Source organism: Aythya ferina (genome assembly GCF_964211825.1).
Source record: "Aythya ferina genome assembly, chromosome: 28".
In the NCBI taxonomy this organism is placed as follows: domain Eukaryota; kingdom Metazoa; phylum Chordata; class Aves; order Anseriformes; family Anatidae; genus Aythya; species Aythya ferina.
The window spans coordinates 3,209,028-3,226,502 of record NC_140325.1 but is presented as its reverse complement, the minus strand read 5'-3'; the positions used below and the strand labels follow the sequence as shown (position 1 = coordinate 3,226,502).

At 66.1% G+C, this 17,475-nt stretch overlaps 2 protein-coding genes and 1 pseudogene across 3 annotated transcripts; all 3 read left to right on the top strand.

Annotated features, from left to right (window-relative positions):
* The first annotated feature begins 1,892 nt into the window (after positions 1–1,892).
* On the top strand, positions 1,893–2,796 carry LOC311424560 (molybdate-anion transporter pseudogene; annotated as a pseudogene). Its single transcript has 2 exons — positions 1,893–2,027; positions 2,509–2,796. The product of its transcript is annotated as a molybdate-anion transporter pseudogene (transcript).
* A 997-nt stretch (positions 2,797–3,793) lies between these two features.
* Positions 3,794–10,843, top strand: LOC311424743 (separin-like). The gene is made up of 14 exons (XM_084500126.1): positions 3,794–3,941; positions 6,508–6,595; positions 7,618–7,852; positions 8,035–8,251; positions 8,390–8,568; positions 8,652–8,779; positions 8,855–8,977; positions 9,056–9,211; positions 9,285–9,458; positions 9,560–9,664; positions 9,788–9,897; positions 9,989–10,072; positions 10,144–10,308; positions 10,541–10,843. The coding sequence occupies exons 2-14, from the start codon at positions 6,515–6,517 to the stop codon at positions 10,740–10,742; spliced, it is 1,959 nt and encodes a 652-aa protein (XP_084356252.1). The 5' UTR covers positions 3,794–3,941; positions 6,508–6,514; the 3' UTR covers positions 10,743–10,843.
* A 3,850-nt stretch (positions 10,844–14,693) lies between these two features.
* Positions 14,694–17,218, top strand: METTL1 (methyltransferase 1, tRNA methylguanosine). The gene is made up of 6 exons (XM_084500196.1): positions 14,694–14,846; positions 15,285–15,433; positions 16,184–16,368; positions 16,467–16,580; positions 16,662–16,763; positions 16,865–17,218. Exons 1-6 carry the CDS (start codon positions 14,734–14,736, stop codon positions 16,994–16,996), a joined length of 795 nt encoding a protein of 264 aa, XP_084356322.1. The 5' UTR covers positions 14,694–14,733; the 3' UTR covers positions 16,997–17,218.
* Positions 17,219–17,475: the final 257 nt, after the last annotated feature.

Genomic DNA, 17,475 nt, shown 5'->3' with positions numbered 1-17,475 from the left:
CAGGTCGGGGCAGTTACACCAGGTCGGGGCAGATACACCAGGTGGGAGGGGCAGTTACACCAGGAGTGGGGGCAGTTACACCAGGAGTGGGGGCAGATACACCAGGACAGGGCAGTTACACCAGATTGGAGCAGTTACACCAGGTCGGGGCAGTTACACCAGGTCGGGGCAGATACACCAGGACGGGGCAGTTACACCAGGTGGGAGGGGCAGTTACACCAGGTCAGGGCAGTTACACCAGGACGGGGCAGATACACCAGGTCGGGGCAGTTACACCAGGTGGGAGGGGCAGTTATACCAGGTGGGAGGGGCAGTTATACCAGGTTGGGGCAGATACACCAGGACGGGGCAGTTACACCAGGAGTGGGGGCAGTTACACCAGGTCGGGGCAGTTACACCAGGAGTGGGGGCAGTTACACCAGGTCGGGGCAGTTACACCAGGTGGGAGGGGCAGTTATACCAGGAGTGGGGGCAGTTACACCAGGTCGGGGCAGTTACACCAGGTCGGGGCAGTTACACCAGATTGGAGCAGTTACACCAGGACGGGGGGCAGTTACACCAGGTCGGGGCAGATACACCAGGACGGGGCAGTTACACCAGGTGGGAGGGGCAGTTACACCAGGTCAGGGCAGTTACACCAGGACGGGGCAGTTACACCAGGTGGGAGGGGCAGTTACACCAGGTCAGGGCAGTTACACCAGGACGGGGCAGTTACACCAGGTGGGATGGGCAGTTACACCAGGTGTGGGGGCAGTTACACCAGGTCGGGCAGATACACCAAGTCGGGGCAGTTACACCAGATTGGAGCAGTTACACCAGGTCGGGGCAGTTACACCAGGTCGGGGCAGATACACCAGGACGGGGCAGTTACACCAGGTGGGAGGGGCAGTTACACCAGGTCAGGGCAGATACACCAGGACGGGGCAGTTACACCAGGTGGGAGGGGCAGTTACACCAGGTCAGGGCAGTTACACCAGGACGGGGCAGATACACCAGGTCGGGGCAGTTACACCAGGTGGGAGGGGCAGTTATACCAGGTTGGGGCAGATACACCAGGACGGGGCAGTTACACCAGGTGGGAGGGGCAGTTACACCAGGTCGGGGCAGTTACACCAGGTCGGGGCAGTTACACCAGGTGGGGGGCAGTTACACCAGGACGGGGCAGTTACTCCAGGAGTGGGGGCAGTTACACCAGGTGGGGGGGGCAGTTACACCAGGAGGGAGCAGTTACACCAGGACAGGGCAGTTACACCAGGTGGGAGGGGCAGTTACACCAGGAGTGGGGGCAGTTACACCAGGTCGGGGCAGTTACACCAGGTGGGGGGCAGTTACACCAGGACAGGGCAGTTACACCAGGACGGGGCAGTTACACCAGGACGGGGCAGATACACCAGGACGGGGCAGTTACACCAGGACGGGGCAGATACACCAGGTGGGAGGGGCAGTTACACCAGGAGTGGGGGCAGTTACACCAGGTCGGGCAGATACACTAAGTCGGGGCAGTTACACCAGATTGGAGCAGTTACACCAGGTCGGGGCAGTTACACCAGGTGGGAGTGCAGTTACACCAGGACGGGGGGCAGTTACACCAGGTCGGGGCAGTTACACCAGGAGTGGGGGCAGTTACACCAGGTCGGGGCAGTTACACCAGGACGGGGCAGTTACACCAGGTGGGGGGCAGTTACACCAGGACAGGGCAGTTACACCAGGACGGGGCAGGTACACCAGGTGGGAGGGGCAGTTACACCAGGAGTGGGAGCAGTTACACCAGGTCGGGGCAGTTACACCAGGACGGGGCAGTTACACCAGGTCGGGGCAGTTACACCAGGTGGGGGGCAGTTACACCAGGTCGGGGCAGTTACACCAGGACGGGGCAGTTACACCAGGTGGGCTTCTTCTCCCCCTTCATGCTCGCCTTCTCCACCACCCCCAGCCAGGAGAGCCCGGCCGAGTCCTTCGTGGCCTTCCTGCTCCTCGAGCTCTCCTGTGGGCTCTACTTCCCGGCCATGGGCTTCCTGCGGCGCAAGGTGTGAGCAAAATCTCAAATCATTTTCTTCAGACAGGCTCTTCTGTGCAGCTGTTTTATTTGCGCTTGCAGCGGTGGCTGTCCTGCCAATTAGGAGTGCCTTTTAGTTAACAAAGCCTAACCTTTCATTCCCTATTCCCCGACAGCCGATCACCTCCCCTGTTTCCTCGTGGCTGAGTACTGCAGGTTCACGAGCTGCTCGACGCTCCTCTGGACCATACATGTACCATTTCTCTCGGTTTCAACCCTTGAATTTCTCCTTTCTCACGTTGTGAGAACTTGGGATCTTTGTTTCACTGTTCCCATGCTGCTCGTCCTGTTTGTCTCAAGCTTCCACCTTATTTTGGAACAGCGAGGCCTCCCACTCTCCGCTTATCTGCTTCGCGCTTCTCCGCTTCTCCATGTTATGACTCCACGACCCCCCTGGGGCACACATGAGGAATTCTCTACTGCACAAAAACATGGCTTTGTTTCTCACAAAGGCGATCCCGGAGAAGGACCGGCCGGGGGTGCCGAACTGGTGCCGTGTCCCGCTCAACCTGCTGGCCTGCCTGGGGCTGCTGCTTCTGCACGGCGCCGACCACGGGCCCGGCACCCGCAGCATCTTCTCCGCCTGCTGCGGCCTCATGCTGCTGGTGCTGCTCGCCGTCGGCGGCCTCTTCGCCGTCGTCGGCCTCTTCCCCGTCGTCGGCCTCTTCCCCGTCGTCCCCCACGACGCCGAGCTCTGGCTGCCGCCCCCCCAGGGCCAGCCCGACGCCCCCGAGCTGTGATGCGGGAGGGGGTCCCGGGGGTGCTGCGGTGGCCGAGGGGGAAAGCCCCCCCGGCTGGTGACCCCTGCGGTGCCCCCACCCTGGCGTCCTGCCGGGGACGGCACTGGAAGCACACAGGGACGGAGTGCCGCAGGGTGAGGGCCCCCTGCGCACCCCCTCGCCCCTCAGCTTCCCTTTTTTTTCAGGAAAATAAAGCGTTTCTGCACGTGCTTTCCCTGCGTGAGAGCCGTTCCGTAGCCAGTAATGGGCTGAGGCGAGGCTCTCAGCGAAGCTGGGATTTTATTCACAGTGGTGGGCAGTCCCCAGGCAGGGCACACAGCACGGTTTGCCGGTTGCTTGACTTTCTTTCACAGAATCCAGGAATATCCCGAGTTGGAAGGGACCCACGGTGAGGGGTCTGGAGAACAAATCTTACGAGGAGCAGCTGGGGGAGCTGGGGTTGTGCAGCCTGGATACAGGAGGCTCAGGGGCGACCTTATCGCTCTAGGGGTACCTTCAAGGAGGCTGTGGAGAGGTGGGGGTTGGTCTGTTCTCTGCCCAGCCCCCCTATAATTGCTCAGCACGACCCCAGGTCGTTGCAGGAAGCACGGCCAAAAGCACGACAGACGCCAGGATGGTCAGATCATGCTGCATTTTATTGCCCGAATAGCCTCGCTTTTCACAGAATCACAGAATCACAGAATCGATTTTCTAGGTTGGAACGAGCGAACTTCACAGGGGCAGACAGTGTCTCACCCAAGATTATCAGTCAAAAGCACCCAAACAACTGCACGAAAACAACCCCAGCTGTTGTGATTAGCAGGCACGCGGACCTTGTCCTTGACAACAAAAAAAAATCCCTTGGATTTTTTCCCAAGGAATACCCCTTTGGCCACTTGGGGTCTGCTTGGCCCCCCCCCAGCTCCTGCTGCACCCCCAGGCTGCCTGCAACGACAACAGCCGCGTGTTCTCAGCACCCTGCCCATCCCAACCCAAAACGCGGCGCCCCAACAGCTGCTAGGGGGGACGTGACGCGGGGCCGTTCTGGGACTACAAGTCCCGGCGTGCCCCGCGCGGGGCGCCCCGCCCTCACCTGCCCGCGGCGCGGCTTATTTGGACGGGGCGCGGCGGGCGCCGCGGGTCTGCCGGCGAGAAGCGATACAAGGGTACGTGGGGGGGGCCAAATAAGGGGGGGGCCGCAGGGACTCGGGGGTCCCTGCAGGGACTCGGAGGGAGCCGCGGGGGGCCGGGGGGGGGGCCGAAGGGACTCGGGGGGCTGAGGGACCTGGGGGGACCCAAGGAAATGGAGGGGGGCTGCAGGGACCCGGGGGGCCCTGCAGGGACTCGGGAACTCGGGGGGGCCCTGCAGGGACTCGGGGGGGGGCTGCAGGGACTCGGGGGGCCGGGGGGTTCCTGTAGGGACTCGGAGGGGGGCCGGGGTGTGGCTTTGGGGCCCTGGGGGGGCAGCTGAGGGACTCAGGGGTAGGCGGGGGGGGCCGGGGGGGTTTCTGCAGGGACTTGGAGGGGACCCGGGGGGGGCCGCAGGGACTCGGACGGACTCGGGGGCGGCTGCAGGGACTCGGAGGGGACTCGGGGGGGTCCCTGCAGGGACTCGGAGGGGACTCGGGGGGACCCTACAGGGACTCGGGGGGGGCTGCAGGGACTCGGGGGGCCGGGGGGTTCCTGTAGGGACTCGGAGGGGGGCCGGGGTGTGGCTTTGGGGCCCTGGGGGGGGCAGCTGTGGGACTCGGGGGGGCTGCAGGGACTCGGGGGGGCTGCAGGGACTCGGGGGGGCTGCAGGGACTCGGGGGGGCTGCAGGGACTTGGAGGGGACTAGGGGGGGCCCTGCAGGGCCTCGGGGGGGGCTGGGGTTCCGGGGGGCTGTGGGACTCAGGAGTGGGTGGGGGGAGCCGGGGGGGTCTCTGCAGGGACCCGGGGGGGGCTGCAGGGACCGGGGGGGGCTGCAGGGACTCGGAGGGGGGCCGGGGGGGGGGCCGAAGGGACTCGGAGGGACTCGGGGGCGGCTGCAGGGACTTGGAGGGGACTAGGGGGGGCCCTGCAGGGACTTGGGGGGGCTGCAGGGACTCGGAGGGGAGTCGGGGGGGTCCCTGCAGGGACTCGGAGGGGGGCCGGGGGGGGGCTGCAGGGAGTCGGGGGGGTCCCTGCAGGGACTTGGAGGGGACCCGGGGGGGGCCGCAGGGACTCGGACGGACTCGGGGGCGACTGCAGGGACTCGGAGGGGACTCGGGGGGGTCCCTGCAGGGACTCGGGGGGCCGGGGGGTTCCTGTAGGGACTCGGAGGGAGCCGCAGGGACTCGGGGGGCCGGGGGGCTGAGGGACCTGGGGGTCCCAAGGACTTGGAGGGGGGTTGCGGGGGCGGGGCGGCCCTGCAGGGACTCGGGGGGACGCCGGGGGGGGCTGCAGGGACCCGGGGGGCGGCTGCAGGGACTCGGAGGGACTCGGGGGGACCCTGCAGGGACTCGGGGTGTGCTGGGGGTCCGGGGGGCTGTGGGACTCAGGGGTAGGCGGGGGGGGCCGGGGGGGTCCCTGCAGGGACTCGGAGGGGGGCCGGGGGGGGCCGCAGGGACTAGGAGGGGACTCGGGGGGACCCTACAGGGACGCGGAGGGGGGCCCGGAGGGGCTGCAGGGACTCGGAGGGGACTCGGGGGGGTCCCTGCAGGGACTCGGGGGGGGGCCGAAGGGACTCGGGGGGCTGAGGGACCTGGGGGGACCCAAGGAAATGGAGGGGGGCTGCAGGGATCCGGGGGGGCCCTGCAGGGACTCGGGGGGCCGGGGGGTTCCTGTAGGGACTCGGAGGGGACTCGGGGGGGCCCTGCAGGGACCCGGAGGGGGCTGCAGGGACTCGGGGGGGGGCCGGGGGGCTGAGGGACCTGAGGGGACCCAAGGGCTTGGCGGGGGGCTGCGGGGGCGGGGGGCTGCGGGGGCGGGGGGGCCCGGGGGGTGCTGGGGGACTCAGGGGTAGGCGGGGGGGGCCGGGGGGGTTTCTGCAGGGACTTGGAGGGGACCGGGGGGGGCCGCAGGGACTCGGACGGACTCGGGGGCGACTGCAGGGACTCGGGGGGGTCCCTGCAGGGACTCGGAGGGGGGCCGGGGTGTGGCTTTGGGGCCCGTGGGGGGGGCAGCTGTGGGACTCAGGGGGGCTGCAGGGACTTGGAGGGGACTCGGGGGTCCCTGCAGGGACTCGGAGAGGGGCCGGGGGGTGGCTGAGGGACCAGAGGGGGGCCGAGGGACTCGGGGGGGGCTGCAGGGACTCGGAGGGGACTTGGGGGGGTCCCGGCAGGGACTCGGAGGGGGGCCGGGGTGTGGCTTTGGGGCCCGTGGGGGGGCCGGGGGGGGGCTGCAGGGACTCGGGGGGGGCTGCAGGGACCCGGGGGGGGGGCGGGGTGCCCGGGGGGGGGCTGTGGGTCTCGGGGGAAGGCGGGGGGGGCCGGGGGGGTTTCTGCAGGGACTCGGAGGGGACCCGGGGGGGGCTGCAGGGACTCGGAGGGGGGCTGGGGGGCAGCTATGGGACTCGGGGGGGGCTGAGGGGCGGGGGGGGCTGTAGGGAGTCTGGGGGGGCCTGAGGGGCAGGGGGGGCTCAGGGGGGTCCTGCAGGGCCTGGGGGTGGGAGTGAGGGGTGGGGGGCGCTCTGTAGGCCTCTTTGGAGACTGGGGGGGTGTGGGGCTGTGAGCACCAGCACCCCCTCACCCCCCCACCCCCCCCACCCCGCAGGGCTGACATGGAGCACCTCCAGGGCACTGATTTTGTGGCGCGTACGGCCACCACGGAGGGCACAGAGACACTGCAGGCGGAACTGTCGGTGAGCTGCGGGGGGGGCGGCCGGTGCTGCACGAGGGCTGGGATCCCCTGCTGGGGGGCCAAAACTCTCCTTCCCTCTCTCCGCCCTGTTATAATCCAATTTAGTCATTTTATCTCTCACCCCCCCAGTATGATCTTTACCAGGTGGCATTCAGCCGCTGTGTGATGGGTTTACATATCCTCTTCAGAGTGGTGTGGGATCCTTGGTGTAATGACCACCTGTACACAAAAATCATGAGATGCGTGAAACAATTTTAAAGATAGGCAAGGAGTGACTCCTAACGGTGAACATCCCCACCTAGTGTTATTTGCAGGAATTAACCACTTGTGTGTTCGGTACGGTTTTTTTTTTTTTGTTGTTTTTTTTGTGGCATGGCACAGGTCATTTTTATCTCTTGGAACTGTGCCGATACATCTACCTTTTCCCGTAGTTGGGTCAAAGTTATCCCGATTTCCTGACCCCAACTGCACTTGGAAGAATTTGAATATGGGGGCTTAACACTTCCACGTAGCCAGCACCCTTCAGTTATCTCCTCGGGTACAACCCCCTTCTTTTTTCACAATGCTTGGAAGCAGTGTGGGAAAGGAGAACTCTGTCAACTTATTAGAAAACACTGTAGTAGGTTGGGCAGTCCCAGGTATCTTTACAGTCTGGACAACCAAACCTTCCCCTATTCACTCTTTATTAGGGCCCGACTACCTTGGAAGGCAAGTCTCGGGTTTTTCCTTCTTTATTAGGACGAGTCCTCCCCTATCTGTTCCGTGTTCGTAAAATCTGACACGTTTCCTAGTACCCAGCTAGTATCGTCCAAGTTTGTTATATTTATAGATAGGATTTATAGATCCTAGATCCCTAGATAGATCTAGATTCCTAGATAGAATTTATAGATCCTCTAGATATATTTATAGATCCTTTGTTTTAACCAGGATGTTCACCCAACCCCCCTTCCCCATTTGTCCCCATGTTACAATGCCGTGAGGTGTGAAACCTTCTCTTCTCAGTAGATTCTTTACATTCTCAAGGACAATGAAGAAACGACGAAGACCCCGAGAGCCAAGCTCCCAGCTGGGGAGGATGCCACTCAAGCCCCCGTGCTCAGCGACTCCGAGGCGGTGGCGCCTCGCACCCTGTGCCCCAGAGCCTGTCCCCCCACCAGGGCCCGTGACCAGGGGGGCGAGGACACCGAGCACGTCCCGGCGGGGGGGATGCCGGGCAGCAAGAACCCCCTGTGCCTCGATGCCCTGCAGGTTATGGAAGGTGAGCGGGAGTGGGGAACCGCGGGGTGGGAAGAGGCAAATGGCAACGCTGGGGCCACCTCCGCCGAAGCGTGTCTTAAAAGGGCAAAAACCCTCCAAGTGGAGGGGAGAGCAGCAGAGGGAGAGCCAAGGTGGCCACGGGCTCGCTGCCTGATCCTGGTGGTGTTGCTTTGCCCCTTCCAGGTGTTTCCTTGCTGGACGCTGCCCGCGGGTACCTGAAAGATGCCTTCAACTGCATCTGCCACTACCCGCCTGCCGGGCTCTACAGCCAGATCTGCCAGCTCCTGGCTCTGGGCGCGGGCGACCAGGACCCCGTCTCCACCGCCTATCTGCTGTGCGAGTCGGTCTCCATCATCACTCTGCGCCACCAGCTGCTCAGCATCATCCACGAGAAGCTTCAGTAAGTTTTGTGCCTCCCTGCCGCTGTCGCTGGAGCTTTGCTGAGAAGGGGAAGGGGCTCAGCCAAACCTAGAGCCCTGGAGGGCTTGGTTTGGAGCAACGTTCCCCCCCCCACCCCTGACCACCTCTCCCTCTGCAGCAATCTGAACAAGTCGGCAACAGCTGCGGCTGAGCAGCTCCAAGGGCTCTCCCTGCAGGATGCTCCCTCGCGCATCCATCACCTCACTGAGCTCCAGAACCTCTTCAGCTTCAGCTCCACGGGTCTGGGGCCCCAGGAGCTCAACAGATTCAGAGAACAGCTGCAGCAGATCCCTGCAGGTGAGGGCTGATCCAAGTGGAGCCCTGGAGGGTGCTGCCTGATGCCTTGGCCTCTCCTGAAGGTCGGGGGGTGACTTTTTCAGGAGTGACCGTCTGTCTGCTGACCCTCGTGAGCGTCCAGCCCTTCTCCAAGGACGACATACTGCTGCTGACACGGTTGGAGAGGGGCAGCACTCCCATCACCATCCACATCCCGACCGCGCTCACCAAGGTGAGGGAAGGGCTAGAAGAGTGGAGCAGCCGGGATGAGCCTGGGGCTGGGTTCACGGCTCCCTTCCTCCCCCAGGCCCCGCTGAGCTCAGTGCTGAGTGACTTCGACACCATCCAGAAGGAGCAGAAAGAAACCATCAACTACACCAACAACCGTGACTGGTGGCTGTGCCGCTCCGAGCTGGACCGCAGGATGAAGGTAGGCGAGAGGCACCCCGTGCTCCCCACGCCTGGGGGGAATGCTCGGACCCCCCCGTGACTCTGTCCTCTCTCGCAGAGCCTCATCGACACCCTGGAGACGGAGGTGCTGGGCTGCTGGAAGGGAATGCTGCTCCCCACCAGCCAGGATCCTGCGCTGGCCAAGGAAGCCGCCCGCCTCTTCGCCCAGCTCCGTCGCTGCGGCTGGCGGGGCTCGGACCCGGCGCTGCTCAAGGTGCTGAGCTCCCCGGGCTGGGGCAGGGCACAGGGGGAGCTCTGCCTTGGCTCACGCCTACCCCTTGCCGCAGGTCCTGCTCAACGCTGCTCCCCTCCTCACCCCGGCCGACGTGCAAGCCCTGGCCGCAGGGATGTGCCCTTCGCAGTCCTGCAACAAAGCGGAGCTCCTCCTGCAAAAGGCCCTGGAGAAGCAGAGGAGCCGCGTCCGGGCACCTGGCGGCTCCCTCGTCCTCGTGCTGGATAAAGTGAGAGCCTGCCCCTGCTGCTTCTCCCTCAGCTCGGACAGGCGCTCTATCGCTCACGCCTTCCTCCCCTTCCTTTCTTCCTCCTCCTCTTCCCTGCACAGCACCTCCAGAAGCTGCCCTGGGAGAGCATGGCGTGCCTGCGCGCCGTGCCTGTCACCCGCCTCCCGTCCCTGCGCTTCCTCCTGAGTTACAACCTGGCACCGAGGGTGAGTGGAAGGGGGGCACCCTGGCTCTGCCGCGGGGCTTGGGACCCCCCGAGGCTGGTGCTGGGCTGGGGCTGACTCGTGATTTCTTATTTCTTTTTTCCCTTCCTCCTCCCCCCTCAGCAGGCAGGCTCTGTGCTGCACCGCGGCGTCAACCCCACCAGGACCTTCTACATCCTCAACCCCCAGAACAACCTCCCGAGCACCGAGGAGCGCTTCCGCAGCTGGTTCGAGAGGTGAGGAGGAGCGGGGGCGCACAGAGCGGGGAGGAGGGGGGTCCGTGCTCCCTCCCCCCCCTTCTATGACTTCTCCCCTCCTTTCCCGCAGCCAGCAGGGCTGGAGCGGGGTCACAGGAGCCATCCCCAGCCAGGAGCAGATGCAGGCAGCGCTGCTGGAGCACGACCTCTACATGTGAGTGCCCGTGGCCGTGCGGGGCTGCGCTATCGCGCTCACCCTGCTCACCCTGCTCCTGTTCCTGGCAGCTACGTGGGGCACGGGGCGGGCGCCCGCCTGCTGGACGGGACAGACATCGCCCAGCTGGACTGCAACGCCGTGGCCCTGCTCTTCGGCTGCAGCAGCGCCGCGCTGGCCGTGCGCGGCGGCCTCGAGGGCTCCGGCATCATCCTCGACTACCTCCTGGCCGGCTGGTGAGGCGGGGAGAGAGGGGGTGGCTTCTGGGGGGCAGACGGGGTCTTCGCCCCATCCCCTTCTTGCCTTCTTTTTACCCCATCCCCACCTCCCTGCTTTTTATTGCCCCCCTCCCCTGCCTTTTCCCTGTGCTGGTAAGCAGTGAGTGTTCTCCTTGTCCTCCTCTCACCCCGCTCCTTCGCCCAGCCCTCCTGGCCCTAACCCCTCTAACCCCCTTTTTTTTTTTCCCAGCCCCTTCGTCCTGGGCACCCTGTGGGACGTGACTCAGTGTGACCTCGACCGCTACACCGAGGCGCTGCTGCAGGGCTGGCTGCAGGCGGGCTCCGGTGCCCCCCTCCTGCAGTACGTGGCCCAGGCCCGCCAAGCCCCCCGCCTCAGATACCTCACCGGGGCTGCCCCCGTCGCCTACGGCCTGCCCGTGTGCCTGCAGTGAGAGCCGGCGTCCCCCCTGCTTCCTGTTCTTTGAAGTAGTTGGATTTTAAATAATTCCCCCTCGTTTGATAAATAATAAATAAAGTGTCTTCCCCTTCACAATGGCTGGTGTGCGCTTGTACCACGAGCTGGGAAAGGACCAAGGGGCTCCTGGAGCCTAACCCAACCGAAGCCACTCCATCCTCACAGAATCACAGAATTTCTAGGTTGGAAGAGACCTCAAGATCATCGAGTCCAACCTCTGACCTAACGCTAGCAGTCCCCGCTAAACCATATCCCTGAGCTCTACATCTAAATGTCTTTTGAAGACTTCCAGGGACGGTGACTCCACCACTTCCCTGGGCAGCCTGTTCCAGTGCCTCACAACCCTTTCGGTGAAGAAGTTCTTCCTAACATCTAACCTAAAACTCCCCTGGCTCAACTTTAGCCCATTCCCCCTCGTCCTGTCACCAGGCACGTGGGAGAACAGGCCAACCCCCACCTCGCTACAGCCTCCCTTGAGGTACCCATAGAGAGCGATAAGGTCGCCCCTGAGCCTCCTCTTCTCCAGGCTGAACAAGCCCAGCTCCCTCAGCCGCTCCTCGTAGGCCTTGTTCTCCAGGCCCCTCACCAGCTTCGTCGCCCTTCTCTGCACCCGCTCGAGCACCTCCATGTCCTTCTTGTAGCGAGGGGCCCAAAACTGAACGCAGTACTCGAGGTGCGGCCTCACCAGAGCTGAGTACAGGGGGACGATCACCTCCCTAGCCCTGCTGGTCACGCTGGTCCTGATACAAGCCATCAATCCCATCCCTGCCCCCCCCAGGGACGGTGATGCTGCCCCCTCCCCGGGCACCCTGCCCCAGGGCCTGTGCCCTCTCCTGAGCAGAAATCTCGCTTCCACCCTGAGCCTTCGCCCTTCCCTCGGGGCCTTAGGAGGAGGCCGACCCCAGCCCCCCCGGCTTCCTTCCAGCGGGGGGCGTCCCCTGGCCCTCCTCCAGTGCTGCTCCCCTTTGTCCCCCATCCCACAACCCGACCCTTCCTTTCCTGGGGGGTCCCCTGCCCCCCTTTCACCCTCAGTTTGTGGGGGGGACCCCAGGCTTCCCTCAAGCACCTGCGGGGGGGGGGGGGGGGGCTGCTTGGTGTCCCCCCCATGGCTCAGAGGAGCCTCCCCTCCTGGGGGGCTGCAGCTTTTTGCCTTTTTTTGGGGGGGGGGGCGATGGCATCGTAGTATGAAGGCCTTATACTAAAGCATAATCAACAGTGTTTGGTTCCATTTGGGTTTGCTTTGTTTCATAATTGGTAGCTGGCATTCATGACCCCCCCACATGTTATTCTCAGCTATGTTGTCAGTCTCGGCCTTACCGGAGCTCGTAGGGCTGCCGAGGGTTGGCACTGCAGTATTTTATGGAGTATTTTCCGCAGGCTGGATTCCCTGGACACTTTCTGACAATGCCTCATTTGGTCCTGGGGCCTAGCAGCATCCTCCTTTTTATTAGGATGAGTCCTCCCCTATCTGTTCCGTGTTCGTAAAATCTGACACGTTTCCTAGTACCCAGCTAGTATCGTCCGAGTTTGTTATATTTATAGACAGAACCTTGCGAATTTCTTCATTTCCGTGGAAGGTTCCCGTATATCCTATACCATGCCCTCGCCACCCGTAACGGGGATCCACTTGTCAGTCCCTGCTGCCCCCTCCCCGCAGCCTGCCCCCGCTGCCCCCTCGGGTGTCCCCCCCCACCCTGCCGCCCATGGCTCAGCATCAAGTGAGGGGGGCGCGGGGACCCCCCCCGGGACCCCGGTGAGTGCGGGGGAAACTGAGGCACGGGCAGGGCGAGGGGGTGGGGGTGTGCAAGAGCGGGGGGCGTTTGCACGGGGTTGGGGGGTGAGGAGAGCTGGGGGCGATTGCACAGGGCATGGGGCAATTGTGTGGGGGCTGGGACAACTGCGCAAGGTGTTTGCCCCCAGGCGGGGCATTTGCAAAAGAAGGGGGGGGGGGAGCAGTTACACCAGGAGGGGCGGAGGGGGGGGCAGTTACACCAGGTGGGGGTAGTTACACCGGGGGGGGGCAGTTACACCAGGTGGGGGCAGTTACACCAGGCCTGCCCTGTCCTGATGTCCCCAAGATGCTCCCCAGTGTCCCCTCCCGCATCAGTGCTGTCCCCTGTCACGTCCCGGTGTCCCCTGTCCCATCCTGGTGTCCCCCACCCTGTCCCAGTGTCCCCAGACTTCTCCCCCATGTCCCCTCCTGCATCAATGCCATCCCCTGTCCTGTTCCAGTGTCCCCAGCCCCATCCCAGTGTCCCCCATTCCCAGTGTCCCCAGTGTTCCCAGTGTCCCCAGTGTCCCAGCACCGGGAGAGCCCCCAGCTCTCTGGGATCAGGCCCAGCCCCTGCCCGGTGGCAGCGGGGTGCGATGACCGGTAACCGGGGCACGCAGCCGGTGTGTCCCCCCCCGGTGCTACCGGGGTAATGAGCAACCAGCCCCGGCCCGACCCCCCGGGACCCCCGCGGCCGCCTGCGTCACTGCTGCGGCCCTGGGTCACCGCCCGTGGCCCCGGGACCGGGCTCAGGCCCCGTGTCCCCCCCCCCCGCCGCCCTCCCCGTGACTTCCCCGTGACTCAGCCCCGTTCCTGGAAGGCCCCCGGGGCCCCGGTTCCCGACACGGCCCCCCCCCGGGGCCCTGTCCCCATCCCCCCCACACACCCCCCCGACGCATTTTGGGGACGGTTTCCCGGTTATGGGGGGTTGGGGGGGGACGGACGGACGGGATGGACGGACGGACGGACAGCCCCGGGCCCGGTGTTGCTCAACCCCCCCGGGGGCCTTCTCAGAAATCGCCCCCGGTTTCGCCGCAGCCCCGAATTCCCCTTCGGGCCTGCTGCCGGGAAGGGCCCGGCCGTGGAGCTGGGAGGACTGGGAGGACTGGGAGGCACTGGGAAGGGGGTGTAGGGGTGATCCTGGGGGGTCAGTGGGGACTGGGAGGCACTGGGAGGCACTGGGAGGCACTGGGAGGCACTGGGGGCAAGAGGCCTGGCCCTGGGAAGGGCTGGGGGGAACAGGGTGGGAGCCATGGGGGGTTACTGGGAGGACTGGGAGGCACTGGGGGCACTGGGAAGGGCCCTGGGGGAGCGCTGAGGGGTGAGGGAGACACAATGGGGAGGACTGGGAGGAATGGGGAGCACTGGGGGACGCCGGAGGGGACATACTGGGGGAACTGGGGGGATGGGGAGCACTGGAGAGGACTGGAGACCACTGGAGAGCACTGGGAGAGGCACTAGAGTAGACTGGAGGTCACTGGGAGGCACTGGGGAACAGCAGTGGGGCACTGAGGAACACTGGGAACAGTCAGGGGAGACACTGGGGGGTACTGGGGGGCAGTGGGGGTGCAGTGGCGGGGACTGGAAGGCACTGGGAAGCAGTGGGGGACACCAAGATGCAGAGCGTGCTGGTGGGGGGTACTGGGGAGCACTGGGAGGCACTGGAGAGCACTGATGGGATACTGGGAGGGACTGGAGATGACTCGGGGATGCTGGGGGAGCACAGGGGGACACTGGGGGAGCACCGGGGGGCACTGGGATTTACTGGGGGAGCACAAGGGGATACTGGGAGGTACTGAGGGGCACTGGGGTGGCACTGGAGGGCACTGTGGGGTAATGGAGGGTACTGGGGAGTACTGGGAGGCACTGGGGGAGCACAGGGGGGCACTGGGGGAGATTTGGGGGGGCACTGGGGGCTGCTGGGGGGCACTGGGAGGTACTGTGGGGGCACTGGGAGGAACTGGGGGGCACTAGGGGGGGCACTGGGATGTACTGGGAGGCACTGGGATGTACTGGGAGGCAGTGCCGTGCCTGGGCCTCACAGAGCACCCCGAGGGGCGGAGCCTGCCTAAGCCCCGCCCCGTCGCTACAGGTGCGCGCCCCGCCCCCCCCTCCCGGCGGCCGTGACGTCAGCGCGCCGCGCCGCGCGGTGACGTCACCCAGCGGCGCCCGCCTCACGCCGCTCCTGGGGGCCGCCATGATGGCGGCGGCGGAGGCGGCGGAGGAGGAGGAGGCGGTGGCGCCCCCCCAGAAGCGGTTCTACCGGCAGCGGGCACACTCCAACCCGCTGGCCGACCACACGCTGCGCTAGTGAGTGCGCCGGGGCCCCCGCAAACGGCCCGGCCTCACCGGGAACCGGAGCACCGGGAACCGGCACCCCCCAGCGCGGCCCGGCCCGGGAACGGAGGGAACCGGGACCCCCCCCTCACGGCCCGGTAGCACCGGGAACCCCCCCTTCCCCCCCCCCTTCCCCCCCCCTTCCCCCCCCCTTCCCTCCTGGCTTGGCCAGGAGCTACCGGGAACCGCCCGGTACAGGGCCGGTATCACCGGGACCCCCCCCCCCTCACTTCCCGGTATCACCGAGCCCCCCCCCCACCCCCCTCACAGCCCACCCAGACACCCCCGGGAGCCTCCCGGTCCCGGTCCCGGTGTTTCAGCGCCCCCCCCCCCCGCGGTGTCCGGTGATGGGGATCCCGGGGGGGGGGCTTCCCGGACCCCCCCGGTAGCAGCGGCCCCGTGTCCCCGCAGCCCCGCCAGGCCGCAGGACATGGACTGGGCCTCGCTGTTCCCGGCCTTCTTCCCCCCCGGTGCCCCCCCCGCTGTGTCCGGTGCCGCCGCCGAGCCCCCCCCCCAGGTGGAGTTCGCCGATGTGGGCTGCGGCTACGGGGGGCTGCTGGGTGAGTGGGGGGGGGGGGGAACCGGGGGGGCCACCGGGGGGGACTTTGGGGGTGGGGGGTGGGGGACAACGGGGGGGCCATTTGGGGTGGGGGCTGCTTTGGGGACGTGGCCCTGGGGGGGGCTGTGGGGTAAATGGGGGGGGGGGGGGCGCAGGACTGGGGGGTGCAGGGGGTGAGGGGGGCCGGGGGGGCACCAAGAGGGACGTTTTGGGGTGGGGGGGAGCTGGGGGGGCACTATGGGGAACATTTTGGGGTGGGGAGGGTCGTTGGGGGTCACCAGGGGGGGACATTTTGGGGGGAGGGGGGCTCGAGGGATCAACGAGAGGGACATTTTGGGGTGAAGTGGGCTTGGGGGGGGGCACCGGGGAGGAACATCTGGGGGTTTGTGTTGCCGGGGGGGCACGAGGGGGGGGTATTTTGGGGTTTGTGGTGCCGGGGCGCACTGGGGGTGGGGGGGGAAATTTTGAGGTTTGTGGTGCTGGGGGGGGGAACATTTGGGGATTTGTGTTGCCGGGGGAGCACCGGGGGGGGCATTTTGGGGTTTGTGGTGCCGGGGGGGGGGTCGCATTTTGGGGCAGGAACTTCTCCAGCACCATTCCCCGCGGCAACACCCGGCAGCGAGCCGGGAGCTCCAACACCCGGCTGATCGGACGGGGACACAAACTGGGGCGCGCGTGCATGCAGAGGGGGGGTCCCGCTGACCCCCCCTCACCCCCCCGTAACCCCCCCCGCCCCCCCACCCCCCCGCAGTGGAGCTGTCGGCGCTGTTCCCCCGCTCGCTGGCGCTGGGCCTGGAGCTGCGGCTGAAGGTCAGCGCCTTCGCCCGGCACCGCATCCGCGCCCTGCGCGCCGCGCACCCGGGGCGCTTCCAGAACATCGCCTGCCTGCGCGCCAACGCCATGAAGCACCTGCCCCACTTCTTCCACAAAGGCCAGGTGGGCTCCCCAAAAACACCCCTCGGGGGGGGGGGGGGGGGGGCTCGGTGCTGTAAGACCCCCCCCCCCGTTGTTATTTTTGTTTCCCCCCCCCCCAGCTCAGCAAGATGTTCTTCCTCTTCCCCGACCCCCACTTCAAGCGCACCAAGCACAAGTGGCGCATCATCAGCGCGGCGCTGCTGGCTGACTACGGCTACGTGCTGCGCCCGGGGGTGAGCCCCAAATCCCTCTGCCCCCCCCATCCTGTTTTACCCCCGTTTTACCCCCATTTCACCCAATTTTCCCCCCCCCAGGGCCTGGCGTACACCATCACGGACGTGCCGGAGGTGCACGAGTGGATGGCGCGCCACTTCCGCGCCCACCCGCTCTTCGAGGAGGTGCCGCTGGAGGAGCTGGTGAGCGAACGGGAGGGGGGGGGGGGAGCCCCGTGGGACCCCCCCCCGGGTCCCTGTGACCCCCCCAGGGTCTCTGTGACCCCCCCCCCGTGTGTCGGCAGAGCCAGGACCCGGTGGTGGCGCGGCTGGCCACGTGCACGGAGGAGGGCCGCAAGGTGCAGCGCGGCGGCGGCAGGACCTTCCCCGCCGTCTTCCGACGCGTCCCGGACCCGGCCCTGGGGGACGAGGCGTGATTTTGGGGGGGGGGGGACACGGGGGGGGGGGCACCAGGAATGGGGAACCACCTCGGGTCCCTCCCGGCCCCCCCGGGACCTTCCTGCCACTGCAGGGCCACCCCCGGGGTCTCTCCCCCCACCCTGGGGTCTGTGCCCCCACCCCAGGGTCTCCCCCCCCGCTGTCCCTGTCCCCCCCCACCTTGGAGCCCCCCCCCCCGGGGTCCCCCCTCCCCCCCCATCCCCACGCTCTCAGTTCAGAATAAAGCAGCCCCCCCACCAGGCGTCATCTGCGGCTCTGTCTCTCCTATACCCCACCCCCCTTGTGCCCCCCATGAGAATTTGGGGTCTCCAATTTGGGCCGGGGGGGGCTCCACCACCCCTCTGCCCCCCCCTCCAAAAAAAACCTGCCCCCCTCCCCCCTCCAAAATCCCTCGCCCTGCCTCAGTTTCCCCCTGGCCGCCGTTCAGGTGTGAGCTCACCCCCAGGAAACCCCCCCC